This window comes from Monodelphis domestica, chromosome 8 (genome assembly GCF_027887165.1).
Source record: "Monodelphis domestica isolate mMonDom1 chromosome 8, mMonDom1.pri, whole genome shotgun sequence".
In the NCBI taxonomy this organism is placed as follows: Eukaryota; Metazoa; Chordata; class Mammalia; order Didelphimorphia; family Didelphidae; genus Monodelphis; species Monodelphis domestica.
Genome location: NC_077234.1, coordinates 125,000,386 through 125,025,673, shown reverse-complemented (window position 1 = coordinate 125,025,673; position 25,288 = coordinate 125,000,386). Strand labels below are relative to the sequence as shown.

General features: G+C 32.4%; 1 protein-coding gene across 4 annotated transcripts in view; it reads left to right on the top strand.

Moving 5' to 3' along the window:
* DACH1 (dachshund family transcription factor 1) overlaps positions 1-25,288 on the top strand; it is a 485,618-nt gene that overhangs the window by 328,986 nt on the left and 131,344 nt on the right. For 2 of the 4 annotated variants that reach the window (XM_007501431.3, XM_007501433.3), the window contains 2 exons: positions 13,690-13,825; positions 17,071-17,208. In XM_007501431.3, the coding sequence (XP_007501493.1) occupies positions 13,690-13,825; positions 17,071-17,208 (274 nt within the window). The remainder of the gene's footprint in view (positions 1-13,689; positions 13,826-17,070; positions 17,209-25,288) is intronic. The other 2 variants (XM_007501432.3, XM_007501434.3) reach the window with 1 other exon arrangement.

The following is a 25,288-nucleotide window of genomic DNA, read 5'->3' as shown; positions in this document are numbered from 1 at the left end:
CTAATTTTAGGACAAAAGAGGAACAAGAATTAGGAAAATAGCAAAAAAAAAAAGATAAAAATACCTAATTAATTTTAATGTTTCTAATAGTCTTAACTTATATACTAGGATTATTCATAATCAACATAAAGAAAATATATTCTTTTGTAATTAAACCATTAAATATATAAGCTCTATTTATAGGAAAACAATTGACAAACATGAAATGCTTTAAAAGTGGCAACAAATACCTGGGGATACCTTAAACATAAGATTGTTTTCATCATCTTTAAATTTAGATTTTAAAGTTAGACAATTATGGGAGCTTTTAAAACTATTTAAAATACAAGAATATAGACAAAAAAATCATACAATATTTTTACCCTATTTTGTCTATTTCAGAATTAGAATGGACCTTAGGGGCAGACCATTTATTTTATCAGTCTCTGTTTTTCAAATGAGAAAAATTGAGGTCCAGAAAGATTAAGTAATTTGATTAAATGATTGTCATACAACTGAAAATATTTTTGAGGTCATATCTCTCTGACTGCAAATCTAGTGACTTCCCATTCATCCATTCTTCCATCTATCCATCTATTTAGCCATTAATTTGTCCATTAATTCATTCAATTAATGTTTAGTAAATTCTTATTCTATTCAAAGCATTGTCCTAGTTATAATAAGAAACAAAATAACCAAATTATACTCAATCACTATTAATATCATGGTTGGGGAGGATGTAGTAAGACATTAATGAATAAATTATATAGTAAGGACATAAAGGACATTCAAACAAAATGCCATGTGAAGTTCAATTCAAGAGAGATCATTGATACTTCAAGAGATCAGGAAAGCCTCAATGCAGAAGATGGCCTTTAATCAGTAATTTAAAGCATTTGGGGGGTACATAGCAGGCACGTGAAGCAGATATGGAGGGAGCATGGTATAGGTTTCAATATGTTGTATAAAAAGTCCATTACAAATAACTTTTAGGCATCCCATTTAATTGTGATCAGATCCCTCTTTGCTTTGCTTTGAAATAGCAGTGACAATGACTTTTCTTCAGCTGTTAGGAAATTTAAAATTTGTCTATGCCCATTTCATCAAAGATATTAGCTTTGTTTCACCTTCATCTTTTTTTATTTTTAACTAATACACATTGGTGGCAGTATTTTCTAGAAAGTTTATCATGACATATGAATATTTTTGGTCACAATAACTTTTGAATGCATCCAGTAAACTTGCAATTTACATTGCCAGATGGAAGAGGTAGCAGCCATTGAACTAACAGATCTTTTGAAATAAGATCCTACTGTAATATCATATTTATATGGAGATAGAAAATGATGTGATGAGAAGAATAATATTAGGATCCTATCAATATCTGGAGATCATAGATCTTTATATTTGTATATTTGACTGATTTCCTCATCATTTAGTTGTCATGTGGGAAAAGTATTAAGACTTCTTCAGTTGGCTCATAGAATAGAGTTGGAAGAGACTTTGGAGGTTGTTTAGTCCAATTCCTTTATCTAACAGAGAAGGAAAGTAGTGATATGTCTAAAGTCATTCAGATTTTAACTAGAAAACCTAGAATTTGAAACCACGTTTACCGATTTCCAATCCAATGCCCTTTTTGCTATACCACACTGCTTTGTCTCAGATGATAGAACTAGAAACAATGGGTCAGTGGATAGAAGTTGTAAATAAGCACATTTAGGGGAAAAATATAAAATTAGAGCTATTGAAATGTTTGTTGACTGACTCAGAAAGATAATGATTTCCCAGAGACTTAAGGTCTTTAATAAAAGATTGTATAACTCTAACAGGAATAGTATAAATAGGATTTTGCCTTTGAGCTCCTTTGTAAGCCAAAAATTCTAATATTTTGTGAAATATTTATAGTATTTCCAGAATAAATATCTTTCAAAATTCTTTGAAATCAAAGTGAAAAATTAATATCAGTCAAATGTTTCTAAATTAGCCTAATTCTGAAGATTTATTCAAGTCAGCTTTTAAACTGGTTTTCAAAAGACCACACAAATTAAACTCTCTATTCAAAGGGATAAAGTATTGTATTTGTCATAACATTGTATTACATATTTTTGTGAGATTGTTATAAAACTAAATTCAATCATTGTGTTATTTGGCCTGATAAAATAATGATTTAATAATGCTTTCTCTATAATTTATATTGAATAGAACAACTTTTGACACAATATTAAACAGCTCATATGGCATCTTAAAAGATGTCCAAAGTCAAAAGTGAAAATAATATTGGAAAAAATTCTAGCTCAGCAATTATGCTAATTATAGAAATGAAATCCATACATGAGATCAGAGTAAGCATTTGTACTACATTCTTTGATAACCACATTCTTCTTGAAGGACTTTTTTCATTATCAACCAAAGGAGAATTGCTAGAGATTATAATTTGAATTCTAGAAAGACTGTGATTTTCCCCATTCAGTAGATTTATCCAGGAGAGCTTAGGAGTTTGTTTTTTAAACATGAAATCATAATGGCTCATCCATTCTAGCATTTAGATCGACTATTTTCAAATTTAGAAGTGATAGCTCTATCACTTAAGATAAAAAAGCTATCATGGAGTTGGTCTGTTTCCATAATTTATTTTCTGTCCAATATTCACACCAGCATAGAAAAATACATGTCCACAGTGCTTTGCTAGTATAAAACATACTATGAAAATGCAGAATAAGTTAATACTCAGCTCAATTTTCCCCATATATCCTAGGGAGATTTATATATACACACTCAGAGTTGAAGGAAATCCCTGTTTTCTTTTCCTCACTGCTCTCAACATCCTCCCTTTATGAATGGATTTAGTTCATCCATAGTTTCACACCAAATTCCTACCTTAGAAGGCACGTATCCTTTAAAGGAAGCATGTAACTCTAGAAATCACTGATGACTATGGAATTATGATAGCTCTCTACAAGCAGCAGGAAGCCTTCAGACAGCCACTCTGAAAATAATAATTTTACCATTTCATCATCCTTTCTACTTTCCTTATTCGCTGACCACAAACACAAAACTCATACTAGCCCACATTTATCTGTGTATAATGAAATATTCTTTGATGCTTCTCTGATAGTAAGAACTATTAGAAAAGAAGTCTGCAGGTTCCTACTTTTTTAAGTCTTACTTTCCACCTTAGATTCAATATGGTATATTGGTTTCAAGTCAGAAGAGTGTTAATAGGCAATGGGGCTTAAGTGACTTACCCAGAATCACACAGCTAAGATGTGTCTGAGGCCAGATTTGAGCCTGGGAATCTCTAAGCCTGGTTTTCAATCCACTGAGCCACCTAGCTGCCCCCGGCTCCTATTGTTTTTATTGTTTATATTCATATGATGTTGTAACCTAGTAGCCCTCAATATTTGTAGTATGATAAAATCTGCTTTACAATTAAAAAAGAAAAGAAATTCATTTACATTAAGATGCCTGATGAAAGCACAGCTCCTCTCTTATTTCAAAACTTTTCTATTGTCCTTCATTTTTCAGAACACAGAACTGGCTCCTTTTTAAAATTTCACAGCTTTATTCCATATTTATAACAATGCAATAAAATGATCTCTCTTGTGGCACAGAAAATTTCTCCTTTCATTACAAAATATTCATTTTAAAGTTCATTTCCAGGAAAAATGGCTCCCTATACTTCCATGTCATCCTTCAGCTTAATCTTGACTTTTGCTGTTTATGGGTTTTTTTAACACAAGAACAATTTCGTGAGTAGACATCTGGGTGTCCAACCTCTGTCTCTCACCTCTTTGTTAAAATAAGGGGATATGTAATGATGAAAATGTTTGGTATTTCCCATTCATAACTTACATAGTTTATTATTAATGAGCATGGCTCACAGAGCTGAACTTTTGGAAGATTCTTCAAGTATTAGAGATCTCATCTAACATGTTATGTCCTCCAAACTTAAAATTCTTTAAAGTACACAACTAAGCCACCTAATCTATCAGTTCAAAATTATATAAAAATAATTATATAAAAACTTATAATTAAGGCAACCTCTTGTAAGACATTTTGACTCTCATATTTCATTTAATTTGAATCCCTACAAATGAAAAGAGGTATGAAATGTGTGAAGAGTAGCAGATAAAGTTTACTTTTTTAAAGTCCTTTGAGGAAAGACTGAAGAAATTATGAGCATTTTGATAAACCTTTTGTGACAATATGCCATATTTTTTCTGATTCTAATCAGTAAATTGGCAAGTATTTCTTAACACCATGTGATGTGAGTTTCTGGACATACATTTAAAAAAATGAAACAGATACTGTCCTCAAAGAACTTGCATTGGACTGAGAGGATATTCCATTTCCAAGAGTGTTCAGCCAGGTTGCTCAATGGATAAAACTCAAGGACTGGAATCAGGAAGACCTAAGTTCAAAACCCGACTCAGACACCTGCTAGTTATGTGACCCTGGGCAAGTCACTTAGCCTCTAATTACCTTAGTTTCTTCATATATAAAATGAAGTGGAGAAGGAAATAGGAAGCCATTACATTATCTTTTCCAAGAAAATCCCAAAGAGTTTGTAACTGAACAACAATGATCTGCATCATTTTGTGAGAGGGTCAGCAAAGAAGTCAGTGTCACTGGATCACAGAGTACATGGAGGTGAGTGAGGTATAAAAAGATGAGAAAGGTAGAAGAGGAAGCAAGATTGTGAAGTAATATGAATGCCAAACAGAGGGGGTTCTTTATTCTGGGAGTAACAGGGAGACACTGCAGTTTATTGAACAGGTAGTCAAACATAGTTATAACCATGCTTAAGAAGATCAGCTCGACAATGAGGTGTCTTTTGAAGTAGTCCAGGTTTCTTGAGTGTATCCTGAACCAAGATAATGGAAATGTCAGACAAGATGGTAATATCTATCTATCTATCTATCTATCTATCTATCTATCTATCTATCTATTCATCCATCTATCTGTCTGTCTGTCTATCAATCAATCAATCAATATATATATATATATATATATATATATATATATATATATATATATGCGAGAAATGTTAATGTGATATGATCAACGGGATTTGGCAATAAATTGGATATTGGAGGACCAGAGAGAGTGAGGAATAGAGGATGGCTAGCTAAATATAACTTTCTTCTTTTATTCTTCTAAGACAATTAGTTTTCTCAACCTCTTTTTTGATGAGAATGTATTAATATTGAATTTCATTTATTATTTGTGACGAGTTTTTGATAAAGATGGAAAATTGTCAGAGATTATGTTTTATTGATTTGTTCATTTATTATACAACACCAAAGAGCTGTATGTTCAAGTGTTAAATTAAATATTCTTCTGCCTATGTCCTTCTTCAAATTCATTTTTGGGGTTAAAGTCTGTTGTGTAAATGAACTGATAAGTCCATTTTATATCATTTCCTCCATAAACAGAGTCCTTCTTTTTCTTATTATGCTCAAATAAAACTCATTACTGTTTTGTTTCAGTAATAATTATGATATTCTTTTCTGAGCAATCATTTGCTGTCTCCATTATTCTCCATCTTATAGTATATCCAGTAAAGGCAAGCATATAAGTATTATAAAAGAATTAAGCTGTTGAAATAAATTAATTTATTGTGCAACAATGTATTCAAATTTTATTTGCTTGCCAGTTTTCACTTTAATGAAATTCTTCAAAGAACAATGCATCATGTTTCAAAGATTGAAATTATACATTAAGTGAAATGACTAAATGTTCTGTTATCCAGTTTATAGACAGTTCCTATTGAATACGTAGGCTCTTAAATTCTTAACAATTTGCATGTGTTTAAAACGCTGGGGTGAAAATAAGTTTATTTGTATTCTTTGTCTCTGAACAAAATAACGATGATGAAAATAAAATAAGCCTTAAGCCACATTAATTACTATAATCTTTAGCAGTATTGCAGCTTGAAAAAATGAAATAATAACATGACTTATTATTTAATTTGCATATTAATATATCTTGTTATATGCCTCATTCAAGTATATATTATGGTTACTTTTCTATTATTTTTATATGATCATTAAAAATGTAGAATATAGTAAAGGTCAACTTTGATTTGAGTATATGTATTGATTAGCCAAGCATCTTATAAATTTATATGGAAAATATTTTAAAATATCAGCTAATGGATTTTCAGTAGCACAATTATTGCCACTGGGGTGGTCCAAGAAAGATTAGGTTGGATGTGAAGAGTTAAATACTTCCAAAGTAACATCAGATTTTCATGCCTTCCATTAGCACTGCTACAAAATATATTATGACAGGAAATCCGGACTTGAAATGAAAGACTTTAAAGGAAATTGATCTGTTTCAAGAATGCACGTTCGCTTTGTTGAACTAAACATAGAAAGAGCTACAAAGATTTCTTACATAAGTACTTATTGATACATTTTTTTAAAGTTCTTAAAATTAAAAATAGTAATAATTAGTTTTAGGAAAAGTCTGCTTTATATAATATTATATATAGAAAGTTCTCCTCATAACAGAATTAGAGTGAGAGTTCTACCACTGCTGCCATAAACAACTCAGGATTGGAAATATGTGATTATAATTTTGATAAGGGTAAGAACACACATATGCATATGTGTACATAAACTTTCACTTACTGTTCTGTAAGTTAAGTGGAAAAGAGAAGGCTATTAGTAGTTAATATTAGAGTTCCTACCTCCTTCCAACATGGATAAGTATTTAAAATTTTCCAAGAATTCATGATAGCACCTTTAAAATGTTTTAGAGCATACATTTTGTTACTTAGCTACCTATTCCTAAGCTACAGCTTGTCTTAGCACTGATCTGCATAGAAATATCAGGGATCAAGCTATACCCTTCAAACGGTATCAATATTTGAAACAAAATATTTTTAGGATAGTGTCCTGATTTATGAGTTTAAGAAAATCAGAGTTCATTAAACTCCCAGGGAATACCTTCAGCTGCCAGTTCAGAAGAGCCTCTTCTCTCCAATTTTAGGCTTACTTAAAAAGTTGCTTAATTTACTGATAGATTAAAAAAAAAAGAAAACTTTTTAGGTATCATTGCCCTATGTGTCTGAGATGGGACTAGAACCCAGGACTTTTGAACTCTGAGGCTTTTTTCCTATTCCCTGTGCCACATTGTCTTTCAAAACCAATGCTACCCTAACTTTGTAAAGGAACTCTACTGGATGTGTATTTGTGGGGGGAAAGGGGACTGTTTGTGGCAGGGTGTGGGTGGATGTATCACTTATATAATGTCCTTAATGCATGTGATTATTCTCTTGAGAATTACTATTTGTTCAAGAATAGATGAAATTAATTTTGTCAATAGCTTTTTTTTAAAAATCTGTACACACATAGGAAGTTTGTTTTTTGGTGGCTGAAAACTGTTGGAATTGACTTAATCAGTTCAAATCTGTGTTTCAGTCATAGTGAGATAAAGCCATATCCTTTGTTAAAAAAGAGGGAAGCCAGTCTCAATTTTTAGTATTATTCTAAAATTTTGTAAATATGTTATTTCTCTTCAAATACATATATTAGTTTGTTACCTAAAATTTTAGGTCATTTATTTGCATTATGCACTAATGAACTTCAGCATTTTAGGAGCCTAGCATGCTTGATTTATTTAGTTGGGAAAATAAACAAGAATGCATCCATTTTTCACATACTATTCAAAACAGTTTTTCTAAATAGTTGAATCTGAAACTAGCACAGTTACATAACCTTTTTTTTCTTTTAGTAACCCTTGTTTTTTATACCTCATGTGATTTTTTAAATTCAATTTTCATAGGGATTACTTCCTAATCAATTACTGTAGTGTGACTAAAAAGTAAATGTTTTGTGTTAGTGAGTCAATGATCATATATTAAAGACTTTCTAAGTGTCAAATCCTGTGCTAAGCAATGGGGCTACAAAAAAAAAGGCAAAAGTCAATCTCTGCCCTTTAAGAGTTCACAATCTAAAGAGGAAACTGACACATAAATATGTGCAAATACGTTATGTATAGGATAAGTAGAAAATAAGAGAAGAAATCATAAAGTGGGGCACATAGTAGGCACTTAATGGGTTTTTTTGAATAGCATTGAAAGGGAAGACAATTAAATGGGAATAGGAAAGGTTTCATGTAGGAGACAGAATTTTAGACAGTAATTGAAGGAAGTCAGGGAACTCAAAAGATGGAGATGAGGGAAGAGAAAATCCAGGCATTGTGGGCAGTTAGAGAAAATGACAATAGCTAAGAGTATGTCTAGTTTGTGAAAGAATGAAAACCATGTCACTGGATCAAAGAATTCACAAAACAGAGAAAGGTATAAAAAGATCTCTCTGAGAAGAGCCTACCTGATCCATTCAATCCAGTCACAGTATCCACATCTAAATAGTTATCTCTCTCTGCTTGAGGATCTTTTTTCTTTAGAAGTGGGCCATTCCATTTTTGAAAAACTCTAACAATGAGAGCTTCCTTCCCTGTACAGAGTATTGCATCTTCTATCTTTGTCTATTTGCAGAAGTGATTATTATTTATGTATGTGTGTGCACTTTTCCATCACCTCTGCCTCTTGGAATCCCTAGCTTCTTTTAAGACACATAACTTAGATTCTATGACTTTGTAATGAATCTTTCTTAAAAATTTTTCTACCAATTATTAAAGGTCTCTTTATTAAAATTATATATAGTGGGGCAGCTAGGTGGCTCACTGGCCAGGCCCAGAGATATTTAAGGTTCTGGGTTCAATTCTGGCCTCAGATACTGCCTAGCTCTGTGACCCTGGGCAAGACACCTATCCCCCATTGTCTAGTCCCTACTGTTCTTCTACCTGGAAACCTATACTTACTATCAATTCTAAGACAGAAGGTAACTTTTTTTTTTATTATGTAGGATTGTGGTGATAATGATGATGGCAAAATAATTTTAGATATTTTAGGTTAAAACCCTAATACTACCTTGGGGTATATGGCATAGGGGAGAAAAAGTCTTGAAACCAAGGAGATCTGAATTCAAATCTTGCCTCTTACATATACTTGCTATTTAGTGTATGGGGAGTCATTTAACTTCTTAGTACCTTAGGCAATGTACTAATCTTGTACAAAAGATGTTAATGTGTATTCAAAGAGATAATTTGTACAGAAGATGCTATTGTGCATTCATAGAAGGAATTTCCTTATTAAGGAGTTACCATTACCAATAAAATAGCATATATGTTTTCTATTCCTTTCTTCGGTCCCATTTAGTTAAATTATCCAGCAAAAGGTAACTTATTTGATCAAATCAAATCTGGAATATGCTGTTTATTTCTGAACAAACATTTTGGGGCCCTCATTAAGTTCAAAGGAAGTTCCACAGAATGCTGAGAGGAATAAAAAAAGATTTAAAGTTTACAAAGCTCCTTGCATTCAACATTATGACACAAGAAGTACAACTATTATCACGATTGTCCTCATTTCATAAATGAAGAAATTGAGCCTATAAGAGGTTAAGAAATGAGTGCAGGTTTATGAATCTATTCACAAGCAAGAGTCTAACCAAGGTTTCTTGATTAATTCCAGCATGTTTGTCAAATGTAGTGCTTTACTTCCAGTGTCATTTAGGTATCATTTAAAGGACCAGAGAATTTTTAGTTTGAAAAAAAGGGGGGGTGGCTATGGATATCTTGTAGAAAAGGGATTCGTTTGGGTTTTTTGGTTACAGAAGTCAAGACCAGCAGCATTAAGTGGATGTTTCAGAAAAGCCGATTTTGTCTGAATTTGAGGAGATAATTTCCATCATCTCAAAAGCCTAAAAGTAGATTTTCCTGCCTCTGGAAATAGTGGTACCCTATCTTTGGAGGTTTTGAGCAAAGGCTAGATGAGCCTTAAAAGAGACTATATGAAAGAGAATCAAGTGCTCCTTTAGCTGGGTAACTCATGGCCTTTTTCATCTCAAAAAATCTATGATTGTAAGCAATAGTACTTACAGGGCACTTTTTTTTGACCACCAAGTAAAGTAGGTAATAAAATTATCATTCCCTTTTTGTAGGTGATGAAATTTGGGCTCAAAGAGGTACAAGACAAATTCTCTCCCAGATTTAGAGGGCTTTTAGAGGGCAACAGACATATATATATATATATATATATATATATATGTGTGTACCTATAAACATTTATTTATTTTTTTTATTATCTGAAGCACTTAACACAGTTTACACATTAGATATGTGAGAAATGCTTATTTTTTGTTACTATTTAAGAAGATACCTTGGGTTTGTATTTAGTTCTCCTAACTCCAAGTCCAATGCTTTAAAAGAAAAAGAAAGAAAGAATGAAACCCCTAAGAATTATGAAAGCTGCTTATTATCCAGAAGTTAAATCCTCAGCAAGAATTTCATGTTATTTTTGGTGCTAGTTGTCAATGTAGTCAATCAGTCAATCAACAAGGATTTATTAAATATTTGGTATATGCCTCTTATGCATGGTATATATGGAATAAATAGAAGGTAATATAAAAGGGGAGGGATTAGCAACTGGAGGTATCATGAAACAACTCCTAGAAATGGCATTTGACCTAAATCTTTAAGGAAGCAAGGAAAAGTAGGAGGGAAAAGTGAGAAGGGAGAGCATTTGAGACTGGAGAGGTAGCCACTCTAAATGAGAGATAGGGTTTCTTGTGTGAAAAATCACAAAGGGCAAAGAGGGAACTAAAATAGATAAACAAAAAGGTAAGAAGGATCAGATGGTGAGAGGTTTTAAATACCAGAACAGTTTACTTTTGAGCCTGGAAGTAATAGGGAGCCAAGTTGCCCTAAAACTGCTCACATAAATTTGCTAATCTAGGGCTAGACAAACCTCGGGGTGGGGGGTGGAATTCAACCACTTTGTCTTAGAGATATTGCAGTTGGGTGGCTCAGTCAGAAAGGCTCCTCTTCCTGAGTTAAAATCTGGCCTAAGGCACAATAGTTGTATGACCATGGGCAAGTCAGTCACTTAATCTCATTTGCCTCAGTTTCCTCATCTATAAAATGAGCTGGAGAAGGAAATGGCGAATCCTTCTAGTATCTTTGCCAAGAAAACTCAAATGGAGTCAGAAAGAGTTGGACAAAACTGAAAAATGACTAAAAAAACTTAATGAGGACACTGAGGCACAGGGAAATGAAGTACCCATTGTCACACAGGTACTTTGAATATGAGCTGGAATTTGAACCCAAGTCCCCTGATTCTAAAGTAAAAGTCATTGTAGCACATGATTGAAAACTGAAAAAGAGTAAGCTAGACAGGAAAGAAATTACCATCCCTCTTTACTCAGCAAGCACATTGCTTACGCTTACCAAATTGCAAAGAGAATAATCAGGTTTGGCATTTAATTTCTACATTTGTTTTTTGAAATTATTAGTTATCATTTTAGTAGTAAGTGCTGTGTACCAGTTTTAGTTCCTATTTGTCTTTCCCAACATTTTTGGAGTAGTCAATGTGTTTGTGTGTTTGTGTGTTTGTGTGTGTGTGTGTGTGTGTGTGTGTTTCTTTTATCTAGTGTCGATGACTGAATATGTCTGCCCCACTCTAATTAGCTTTTCTTTTCATCTTAAACCCACTTAACCCCACTTAACTTGACCATTTAAAAAACTGTAGATTCACAAGTCAAAATTCAAAGAGATCATCTTATCTTTTATTAGTTTAAAGAAATAGTTCTCTACTAAAGAGAAAGAGCCCTCCTTTAAGTCTTTACTCTTTAAAAAAAAGGGGGGGGGCTTCTTGGATAGCATTTACATTTAAAAATCATGTCATTACTCTAAGAAGGTAATATAATTATTATCTAGCTTAAGAACCTGATGATACTGTTTGTTGTAACTCGGAAAATGCACATGGCTGTAGAACCTTTCTCTAAGTATTTTAAGGGCCCCATCATATTATGTATTGCAGAAAGGGGTTTAGGGACTTGGTGGCAATTTTAGGAGATAGAAAGTGGAAAGGAGTAACAGTTTCTTTTTTTCCAATACAAAGTTATTGGTCATAACCAAAATAAAGTGTAAAAAAATCAGGTCCTAAGCCAGAAGTTAGGAAAACTCATCTTCATGAATCCAAATATGAACCCAGACACTTGCGAGTAAATATGACACTGGTCAAGACAATTATGTTTGCCTCATTTTCCTCGTCTGTAAAAATAAGTGGAAGAAGGAAACGGCTCCAAACTGCTCTTTGCCAAGAAATGAGATCACAAAGGGTCAGACATGCCTGAAGAACAGCTGAACAACAACAACAATGTTGACACTGGGACAGATTTCTTAATCCTTTGAAATGTATGGGCTCTAGTCTCATAATTTTCCCTTCTCTCATTTTACCTCTTTTCCCTTATCAACCTGGATTTTGTTTTCCTTTTACTTCATATACAAGTTTTATAATATTTCTTGCCCTCCTAAATAAACAAAATTTAAAGTGTTTTTGACTATTCTCAGAGTTAGTTTAGAACTAACTAGTCAGACAAAAGATTGGTTTAATGCAACTGGGCATTATTAGCCTGCATGGGCAATAGACGACTCAAGGAGGACATAAGAGCTATCTTCAAGTACTTGAAAAGCTATCATATGAAAGGGTAATTAGACTTATTCTGATTAGTTCCATAGAGCAGAGCTAAGAGCCATGGGCAGAAGTTTCAGAGAGGCAAAGTTAGACTTGATAGAAAGAAAAACTTCCTAATAATTAGGGCTACCCAAAAGTGGAGTGGGCTTCTTTAGAAAGCAGTGAGGTCTTCTCCATTGGAGATTTTCAGGCTTGTCTAGTACGCCAAATGGAGTAGAATGAAGATTCTTTATTTTCCTTTTTTTTTAATTCATTTCATTTTTATTCTGAGCTTTACAAAATCCAACTAAACTGAGGATTTTCATACAGTGAGAGGAACAGATGGGGAACATTGTACACATAACGTTGTTAACCTCCATTTTTCAATTTTCACCTTTTTTTCTAAGTATATTATGTATTTGACATATATGTGTCAGTTGTCTGTATAGCTATTCTTCTTGCTGTTGGGAATTTTGTTTCCTTATAAATTGGAATAATTATCTACTGAAGACCCTTCCCACTGAAATTCTGTGGAAAAAAATGTGTATAGGTTATTATTATAGGCTCTGCAGGTTACTAAAATGTGGCTTTCTAATGCTTGGATAGTGGAGCAGTGATGGAATAAATGTTAACAACTCTTCTGGCATTATTTTGGTCTATCACATTAATAATCTATGTGCTAAATAGTCCTCAGATACTCATTGACACAGCAGACTATAATAGCTCCATTCATAGGCTTCTTTAGAAAGGATAATTCCTTAGTACTGAAGCCCACTTTAGTCTATTCATTCTTTGTGGTCTGATAGCTTACACTTTAGATATTTGGGCTCCTCTTGATTGGGCCCCACTTTCTCCAAATAGGGGATATAGGCTATATCTAACTTTTGCCATTGCTATAGTAATGTATACCTATGCAATTTTTCCGGATGTATGTTATCTGGCTATTCTTCTCTGCTCTCCCTCCTTTGTGTGGTTTTTGTGGGTTCATTGTTTATATCCTGAGAAAAGCTCAAGATAAGTTGGGATGTTTTTAATGCAGCTGAATGTAAACGAAAATAATCCTTTTCTTTGCCCTCACATTATGCTTCTACTGTATTAAAAGGAAAAAAAAAAGCAGCATTCACTAGACAAGAGAGCCATTGTATTTAACTTATATATATTTTTTTCTTCCTGTGGGGGTATAGGAACGTGTTCCAGACAGCCCTTCCCCAGCCCCCTCCCTTGAAGAGGGTCGAAGACCTGGCAGTCATCCATCATCTCACCGAAGCAGCAGCGTATCTAGCTCCCCTGCACGGACTGAGAGTTCTTCTGATAGAATCCGTAGGTCACCTACTTTTCCTTGTCACCATTTTAAACTTTATTTGGTTCAGCTGGCTTTTCTAATCAAAATGCCCTCATTCCAAATAGATCTCAGATGTATCATGTTCTGAAGCTCTGTAGCAAGAGCCATCTCTCAACATTATGTTTCCCAGTTTGCAATATCCTCAGGTATGATGCTACATTAACAGTTTTTGATATCAACTCCCACTCCATAATACCACACATAAAGCTTTGAGCTATGAAACAGTGCTTGAGAAGGAAAGTAACCTTCTAGATTAGTTTCTGAAGTGAATGCAGCTCTCAGTTATTCAGTGTCTCACTGTGCAAGTTGAGCATAGTACAACCCATTATTTTGATCACTCACCTCACTTAAAGCCAGCCATTTGGGCTACTTCAAATTCTTCATTAAGTTCTCCAAAAGGCCACCCATGGGAAAAGGAAGTGATAGAATTCGAAATGATGAACTTTGCTTTCTGTTAGTTATTGAAGAAAAATGTTATTATGTTGAAGAACTTGGGATTTATTAACTATGGGTTTCAATGATTCATTCTATCAAGACAGAGCTACATTTCAAGATATTACCTTAATTCTATAACATGAACTCTTGAGTTACATTTATGTATGACCATACCAGCCTCCAGAAACCCAGACCTGTAATAGGTAAATGGCACAATTCTTTCAGTGTCCCCAAATTATTTCTCAAGATGAAAGACCCAAACAAAGTGCTTCAAAAGTAAAATTTTCAACCAAACATTGAATGCTTTTGCCATTATTGAGTACTAACTTATCTTCAGACTTTATCTCTGATTAACTTCATTTACTTTTTTCCCTAAATAATACCTTGACTAGTCGAAAGACACTAAAAAATACACTCTATTTAAATAGGGTATATCATTATTTTTTTACATACAGACTGGTATGATCATAGATTTTGAACTAGAAGGGAATTTTAGACATTAATTTCACATAACCTCATTTTATGATTTAGGAAACTGAGGTTTAGAAAAGTTTAAGTGACTTGTTCAATCAGACACAGTCAGGATTCAAGAGATTCTCTGACTACAAACTGAAACCTCCTTTAATTGCCATAATTATTTCTGCAAACTCATTGTTATACAAAGTTTTCTTAAAGATAATTCTCAACAAACAAAAAAGACAAGAAATAATCATATGAAGTCATCTCTCTCTCATACACACACACACACACACACGTGGGCGCACACACGCACACACACATTATCTAGAAGTCAACTAGTACTATATTGAATTTTTTTTAAAACCCTTACCTTCCGTCCTGGAGTCAATACTGGGTATTGGCTCCAAGGCAGAAGAGGGGTAAGGGCTAGGCAATGTGGGTAAAGTGACTTGCCCAGGGTCACACAGCTGGGAAGTGTCTGAAGCTAGATTTGAACCTAGGACCTCCCATCTTTAGGTCTGACTCTCAAACCACTGAGCCACCCAGCTGCCCCCTATATTGAATTTTTAATGTGAGCATTTACCTGTTGGCAGTTGGCAAAAGCTATAAACAAGGGCTTGATTTATTGTTTTGTTGATTATCTCGGCTTAAGAAAATAATGAAGAAAATGTCAATAATGCAGATTATACTTAAACTTGTGTCCTACATAGTTGTGATGAGGTTGTTATTATTTTCAGGGAGTAGATCTGGTTGTTAAACATTTTCCATCATATTCCTGCTTATGCACATGTGAATATTCATGTATCTACATATCTACATACATATGCACACATGCATTGTTAAAGTTGAACCTCATATGTTTGTCTCTACAGTTAAATATTATAAAATTCATTATTTGCAACTGAATCTTTTCAACTTCATTTTTAATTTTAGTAGAAAAGATTATAGCTGGATTTTAAGTTTTAGACTATTTGATAGAGGTAAATCTGCCTTTAGTTTCCTTCAACTTAGTATTCATTGGCATTATAAGGTATTTCAAGCTGCCATTTCCAAATCCTACATTGGGGATTAAGTCATATGTTCAAGCGCGTCTCTTAAAACTCCCTAAACCTCGGGTTCCTCATCTATAAAATGAGAGTTTTGGACCCATTGGATTCTGTTCTTCTATTCTAGATCCATGATCTAAAGATGCTGCTACCAGAAGTAGCTTATGTAGAAATACCAGTGGTGGCTCTAAGGTTGACTTTCAAATGCCATTATAGGGAGAAGAATATAAGCAAATCCTGAAGATCAAAACATTCGACTTGTACATCAGATCACTTCAATAGAAATGCCAAATTTACATATAAAGAAAATGTAGTAGAATCAAATTTTTAAACACTTCATATAATCTTTGAGGAGATTTTCATCCACTTATATACTTAAGAAAGCAAAAAATATTTTGTATTCTTATATCTCATTCACCACTATTATTCAAAAGCAACTATCAATGAAATTCTGTACACATTATCTATTTACTTGTTTTACATTGGCAGTTCACTAGAGAAGGAAATCATTACCAATCTATTCCATGAAAAAAAGAATTTTCCTGAAATAATAGAATTATTCTAAAGGTGTAAATTCTATTTTCTTATAAGAAATAAGGATTGCATTAATTTGTTGTTCACTTATCCTTTATTCTGTAAGGACAGTTAAGGAAAAAGTAGAATAAAGTAATGATTTACCATGAAAAACTATGATATTTGAAGGAAGAAAATTAATATAACATGAATAACCAACAAAGGTTGGAGTCATTCTATAAAGTATATTTAGATAATTTGATTCATTAACTTAACAGTTCAAGCTTACTTTCTGATGATTATATGATGAAGGAACACTTGCTTTTCAGTCAACAAATATTTAGTGAATAACTAGTCTTGAAGTCTGAACACTCTTTATAATCCCAGAATCAATTTGGAAAAAAAGATTTGGATAAAATTTCTTGTCAAAGAAAAGATTTCTTCATTGTTTATCAAGCATCATTGAAAGCTGAATTTAGTTGGGTTTTTTTAAACACTATATTAAGTTACCAACTCATTGATTCATAGGAATCTAAAATATTAAATAATGTCCAGAAGTAAAAAGTGTGTTAATGAAAAATAGTACTTGAATACCTCATTTGCAAACATATAAAGGTATTAAAATTGACTAGAAAATGAAAAAAAAACTTAAGTGATGTTGAGAAGATAGGATTTCTCTTCAATATAAAGGAAGTTTAATTAAATACAAATGTTAGTAATAGTATCATGGTGTGTGTGTGTATGTGTGTATGTGTTTTGTTTTGTACCAGCAGCTGTCCATCAGAATGGGCTATCCATGAACCAGATGCTGATGGGTTTGTCACCAAATGTATTACCTGGTCCAAAAGAGGGTGATCTGGCTGGCCATGATCTTGGACATGAATCCAAAAGGATACACATTGAAAAAGGTAATAGTAATGCTGCACTCTTATAATCCTCAATCACAAAGTTTAGTTCATGACTCATAGTTTTAAAAAATCATCACATAATACAAAGTTGGGAGTATAGTGGTAAAAATAATCATCTTCAAATGGTAGGCTAGTTTGGGGGCCACCTTCTCTATGTGGTCTCTCTAAGAAGTAATGTTTCTGCTCAGAAATTTCATGTTACTTTTCAAAATTCTTATGAAGTTAGATTATTCTATTTTCATTATACCTACTTATATATATGTGTTATTTTTATTAAAAGGTCTTAAATTCCTGGAAGCCAAGCATTGTCATTCTTATTCATATATTTTAGACTCTAGAAAATAGCCTCACAAATAGCATGGAGTAAACATTTTTCAAATTAAATATTGTAATGAAAAGTCATGTAGATATATAAATACTATAATTTCATGGTAGAATATCTAATATAAGATAATCTTTATGAGAATTATGAGAGTAGATTCAGTTTTCTCTTTTTGTTTATTATAAATTGTTTTCTGAATATATTAAAATTAAAGAGAAAGTATATTTCCTTTTTTCCCCTGCTCTTATAGTCAATTATTATTATACTGAATGCCAACAATTTTAGGTGTCATATCAATATTTACAAGTATCTTTGAAATAAAAGCCCAGTTAGTTGGCCCCTGAGGAAATAGAAATAACTAACCTGTCCCTTTGTAAAATTTCTCAGTAGTTCCTTCAATGCTTTTTTCATAACAGGTAATTCAAATATTTCCTTCTTGAAATCTTCAACTAGGGGATCAGTCTACATGATAAAGGCTTCCTTTAGATCTCCTGACACTGCATCCTTGGCTCATGCTGGCTCACCTCCTTCTGTGATTGTCATTTCCTTAATCTGTTTCATGTTTTTTCCCAATGCATGATTTTTTAAAATTTGCTGGTGACATGCCATGACTTTTTTCTACTCCAATATCTTTCACCAATTCTCTTTGAGTGTCTTGCATTTTTAATTTTTTAGAGACTAGTATTCAACAATACGAACCATAAAGCATCCCTGGAAAGGTGAAATTATGGGCTTTTGCTTCAAGGGGAAGTTTGGGGTCATTCAAAGTACTGCATAATTTCCCAAATTCAATCCAGTGCACTCTCTTCATGTGATTCAGGGACTCATTCTTTGTTCATCTTTGGTCTCTGTTAAAAAAAAAATGTATTGATGGAATGTTCTGCTTATGCAACCTTTTTTTATTATAATCTAAAAAATAGGCTTTCTTCATCCCATATCTACCAACATCCCCTTTTTTTGTAAGGTTAGTCAAGTTAAACTTTCATAGGATTTGGGATATTATTTGAGTTGCTCTTAAATGTTGTTCCAGACCCCAATAAAATCAGCACAAATTGATCAGCAAAGAATGCCATTTACAATAGAGATACATACACATGTTGTTTTATAGACCCCTTTTAAAAATGAAGCTAATAGACTCATTTTTAAAAATTATTTCAGTTAAAATAAAATACACATGATTACCAAGGAAACCAACTACACTGAAATACAGTTATCAAAAGTTTTTGTTTTGTTTTGTTTTGTTTTGTTTAAGTACAAGTCACAGATCTTAGGCTAAAAAGCCTCAAGTTAGAGGTTTACCACCTCTGAGATCTACACTTTCCGTTTGGATTCTGCACTACACATCTTTTGTGGCAAGGTCAAACATCTTCGGCAAGCTTTATAATTTATTTGTTATTATTAATCAGTTTTGAAATAAAATTATCTGTCATTGGCATCAAAATCAAATGGCTTAATTCTTTAAAAAGAGCTTAAGTATGTCAAATATTGGGCAGTGGTCAAAGGATGAGCACCAATTGCAAAAAACTAAATAATTTTTTTGGAAAATACTTTGAGAAAAGAAATACTCAAACATGGAAATATGTCTTTGATCTTCTTAATGTGGATGTTTCTCTAAGAGTGCCGATTTTAACCCATCTATGACTTTTTATCTTTTTGTGACCCTTGGCAATGTGTTGTCAGAATTTCTCCAAAGGAGTTTCCTTTCCTTCTTTCCTTTGGTAACTCATGTATAATAGGGAAACACATAGTTAGTCCAATAATTATCCTTCGTTCTGATCATTTGATCAGTTTATTTTATTACTGAATCATACATGACACTGTTCATTACTCAAGGTCTTCATCATGCTTTGCCTGCATGAAGTCTGCTGTGTACATCCCTATTGCTATTGCTACTGTTCAATAGTTTTCTATTCATTTCCAACTTTTCATTATCTGATAGGGTGTTTTCTTGGCTGAGATACTGAAATAATTTTCCATTTTTTTCTCAACCTCATTTTACAGATAAGGAAATTGAAGGAAGTAGGGTTAAGTGACTTGCCCAAGATCATACAGCTAGTAAATATCTGAGGTCAGATTTGAATCTGGGAAGATGAGTTCCTGACTTCAGGCCTAGCATTCTATCCACTGTTCCATCTAGCTGCCCAATTACCATCTGGGTGGCACTCATTTTTAATTTTTTAGCCTATCATAATCCATGCTGCATAGGTACTACAAAACAACATTAAAAAGAAGTTAGTTCCATCCTCTTTTGAAGCAATATAGAAAAATTAAATCAAAACTTTCTGAATTCACTGAGATGATAAAAAAAATTGAATCAAACATTAGATAACAATCTAAAAATGGAAAGACAAATGTGAGATTTGGCTACCTGGCCCTCTAAATCTAAATTTCCATCTTCTGTTTGCTAACAGATGATATACATATACCCACTATGTGCATACATATTCACAAAGTCATAAAATTATAGTTATTAGAGGTGGCAGATTGATGGAATTTGAATTTACTATTGTATTGGGATTAAACTTTGCATAATCATGGCAAGCTGCACAAAAGAGGTCAGTTTTTAGTAGAAATGTATAAAAAAAGATGGGAAATAGATTTTTGTACATGGCACAGGCTGTTCTGATTTGGCAAGATGGTTGACACTAATGTCTGAGCATAAAAGTGGGATATGACAAAGAGGAAAAAGAATATAAATTTAATTATGGCATGGAAAAACTTATTATCTGTCTATAATTTGGTACTTGTGTCAAAGATCTCTAAAACTCTAGAACATAAGTTTTAGATACCTTAAGAAATTAGGAGTTATTGCAGTATTCTGAAAACAGGCTTATAACAGCTCAATTCTGTCTGTCTGTAAAAGAAAGACACACATATACACTTCATGCTTAAAAAACAAACTTTAATTTATTGATTCAGAATTAAAGGAAATGGTGAGAACAGATACCCTGATTTGCATTTAGCTCCCTCGCAGGCACTCAAGAAACCTATCCAGGAGTTGTCTAGCTCTCCCAAGAAAGTATACTGAATGGTCCATTGTGCCCCAAACCCATCCAATCAATAAGTATGAATTTCTTTAAAAAAAAGAAAGAAAACAAGGAAAGGGAAGAAAACAAGTTACTTATTTACGACAAAAATAAATTCTCCAAATGGTCAGAAATAAACCAAATAGAATATATACTCTGACGATGGTATAATTTTACGGGTGTTTAATGATGACAACTATAAATTCATCAGACACTAGCTGTTTTGTGGATTTATTCTCCCTCCTCCCACAACTCCTCCATTCCCTCCTTGGGAGCAGTTCTATTAGACAAGTGTGCATAAGTGATGGAATAGATAGTTTTACAGACCAACTTAAGACTAATTAAAACTGAAGGAAAAAGTAGAAAAGAAAGTTTAGTCTAAGTCATCAATTCTGCCATCAGCAGAGATCTAAGGTATTCTTTTGCTTTGATCAAATTATGCTGCCTGTCATTTAGATAGCCCTCAGCTGATCCTCTTACTAAAAGATACAATCAGAACAGTTTTTAAATGATTTTGGCATTCAAGTATTTCTGCAGTTTTGCTGAATTGCCAATATTGCTCTCCATAAAACTCAAATAGCTCTGTGGGCTCTTCCCATTAGTCTATTGAACCAAACTGAACATAGCTCTGGACTATTTAGAAAGGACAAATGCATAAGTTTATATGATGACTTTATTTTGCTGTAGTACAAGTTTCTACCAGTATCTTGTTTCTACCAGTATCTAGTCTATCATCATGTGAGATCAAAACCAGCTTGAATTGTCCTTGAATTTGTAGTTATAGGACTTGTATTCATATACCAACGTTGCCATTTATTACTTGCATTGATCTTGGGAAAATTAATTGAACTCTCTGCACCTACCTCAGTTTCCACAAAATGTTCCACTCCTGAAATCCATGAATGATTTATTCAATGAATAAAGTGGACACACACAATTATAAGAAAAAAGGAATATTTAAAGGTAAATAAGATCCTATTTCTGTCCATAATCTGGTAGTATTTAGGAAGTAAAATGATTATGAAATTAATAAGGTTATTAAAGATTTCAGTCCCACTAAGGCAATTCTTCAGGTCAATGGTCTTTCTTCTTCCTCCTTCCCCTGACCATTATTGTGTAGTACATTAAGTATTTTGGCATACTGAATTAATGGTATATAATTATTATGTACTAAATATAATAATATACATATCATATATGAGGATATATAATAATGGTATATATTAAATATGACATTAAAAGGTATATTTAAACTGATAAAATACACTAATTTTAAAAATAATTTTATGACTCCATATTTCTTCATATTAGCCTAGTAACTTTCTAACTAAATACATTGGTATAAAAACAAATTACTTATTCATAGACATTTGCAGAGAAATTATTTTTATGTATGCCATTCTGGATTTGAACTTCAAATCTGCATTTGTCTACTTGTCATCCAAGATAATTTAAAAGGCATTAATTTTTGAGAAAGTATTGGTGCTTAAAAAATCAAAGTATATTTTTTCATACTTTTCTTTCCTTCTAGCTCAGCTTCTCTGAGCTCATTATTCAGATTCTGAATTTTTTCTCAGTTTGGTTCATCCAAACATAAATTTCATTTTTACTTCCTAACCCTAATAATTATTATGCTTTAAGGCTATTTATTGATTTGGTTTTCCTAACAAATAAAAAAAAAACAGAAATAGTTTTATCTTGATATTTAAATTTATTTATTAAATAATAAATAATTAGATAATAATTTATTACAATTTATTTAAATAAGCTTACTACGTACTTAACATGCTATATTAACTTATCTTTCCAACAACTGTGAAGTAGGAGATGTTATTATCCTCATTTTACAGATGAGGAGATTGAGATTGCCAGAGGTTAAATGATTTGCTTATGGTCATTCTGCTAGTATATGTCTGATGGATGATCAGGACTCATGTCTTTCTTACATCAAGTCCAGTGGTCTATCCATTGCTCCATGCAACTATTTCTTAGAAGGTAAATGACATTAATAATTTAACTAATTAATAATTTTGTTATTAATTTAACATTTATTTTGGGGGGAGGATGTCATAATCTATATTTTCCTTTCCAGTTTGGGATATCATTTAAAAGCCTCACTTTCCTTTTTTTTCAGTCCGAGAGTTCTGAACTACATAGTCTCTGAAATCTCTTCTCCTTCTTCATTATTGATCCTAAGATTACTCACATGTTTAGTTGATATTATTAGTATGAAGGCACTGTTCAGGTATTTAGAAGATATTGTTCTATAGGAATAACCATAATTACTATGTGTTTGAATTGTACTGGACATAAGGTCCTTGAGAATAGGGATTTTCTAAAGTTTTTTGGATTTGAATCCCACTGCACTTGGCACATACAAGATGCTTGTTGATTAAAAAAACCTTTACTAAAAGTTTGATTTTGTTTCTAAGAGATTATATCTGCCACCAGTGGGGGATAAATCCTCAGAGTTTTACCTGGTAGGAAGGAATGATTTTTCTTTGAGTGTTTCTGAGACATTAGCATAGTGATGTCAAACTCAAACAGAAATGGGGGCCACTAGACTATATATGAAGATCTCTGCAGTCTAAAATTAGTTTTGGTTTTAAAATATAATATTATCTTTGTTTTATTTTATATTTTTACTCTATTCTTTATTTCCCAATTATAGTTTAATCTTGTTCAAACTAGACTTGGGGTTTTTTTGCAGCCTGTGGTCATGTATTTGATATATCTTTACTAGTATATAATGTTTTAGTGATATGACTCAGGATGGAAATCACTTGGAAGCACATAGCTATGACATTTTTTGGCTTCATTTTGTCTATGCTCAATGATTTTTGTTTTTAAAAGTTGTTTCTTGGCTTTGTATATTTGGAAGCATATTCTTAATGGTGATGGATGGTGAATTTATCTATATTTTGTAAATTCATTCAATTAGTTTTCCTAAGTATTTGGAAATAATTTTTGTAACTTCCTTTTCCTCCTTTATTTTTGAGGACCATTTATATTTCATCACCTTATTTGATCATAAGACTGTTATAATTTCAATTTGGTTCTCCAAATGCACTAATTCAAAATCCCTAATAACTTAGATTGAAATTTGAGTTTCTACTAGTTAATCCTAATTGACCTTTTCTATTGCACAATTGCCAATCAATTCTCAATAAGTTTTGTGATATACACTCATTCAGGTATATACATATTTATATATATATATATATATATATATATATGTATATGTATATTCCATTATATCCCATAGCCCAATACCATCTGAAAGGATTTCATCTCCAAAAAATTCTATTTAATAGTATCAGAAATAAAAATTGCTTAAAAGACATCAAAATGTTCTTATCTAAATAGTCCCATTTTCACTTTTTTTTCCTTTTGGCTTGTTTTCAGTTGTTATGTCATCACCATTTTAATTAGCTGTCTAAAACATAGGATCTAAAATAGAAATACCCATATTGCCAATACTCTTCCAAGTTGTCTAGAGGATTTCCTTTTCACTGTTACCATGGAACATTAATCAATAAGTAAGCTTTTAAGTTCTTTCTTTGTGTCAGTGTGTCAAGTACCAGCGAAGATTCAAAAAACAAAACCAAACAAAAAAAAATAAATAATTCTTACTCTTAAGGAGCTTATGTTCTAATGGAGGAGACAATATGTACATATATAGTTATATAGAGAATAAAAATGAAAGAAATATAACGCAATGCAGAGAGAGAACACACTAAAAGTTGGGATTATTAGTGAAGACCTCCTGTAGGCCTACACATTTATAGCTCAAAGCTATATACACCTCTTCTCTATGTCTTAAGATTTTCTGAGGTTTCAGAGAGTTGTTTAATATAGGAGAATGGAAAAACCAGCTTGAAATTATTAAAATGAACATATTAACTTCATTCAGTGGATAGAATACTTGTCCTGAAGTTAGAAAGACTTTTCTTCTTGAGTTCAAATCTGGCATCACGCACCTACTAAATACATGAATTTAGGCATCTCATTTAACCTTGTTTGCCTCAGTTTCCTTATCTGTAAAGTCAACTGAAGAAGAAAATGGCAAACCACACAAACTTCTTTGGCAAGGAAACCCAAATGCAGTCATGAATAACTTGGATGTAACTGAAACAAATAAACAATTAACTACTCCATATCTGAATCTATTACAAACATAGTGTTTATGTAATTTTTTCAAAGTTAAGTGGATGGTTTTTTCCCTTAATTTTGTAGTAGAAGTAATAGGGAAAAGTACATGATTTCATAAACTATGATATATCAATTTATAGGACAAGCTTAAAAACAGTATTTCATTAGAGAAATTTCATTTTCACTATACCATGTGGTCACCTTGGAAAAACAAATAAGAATGATCTGATTGTAATATCTAAAGATAGTACAAAAGAATTTTGAACTAATGAAATCAGGTTCTGCATAAAAAAAACCCGCCAACACTCTCATGTCTCCATGCTAATTTATTTAACACCTAGATTTCAGTTTTTACAATTTACCAAGAACATAGCATGAATAAAAGTTCATGACAAAAATGTCATGAATAAATAAATAAATAAATAAATAAAATAAAATAAAATAAATGTCAGAATAGATGTATAAAAGTTAATAAATCCATGATGTTGGAGGACCTATATTTGACTAAGAAATTTTAGTTCCTACCTTACCTGTAGTTTCCAGCTTCCCAATGTTTATACATAGCATTGATATTAAGAAA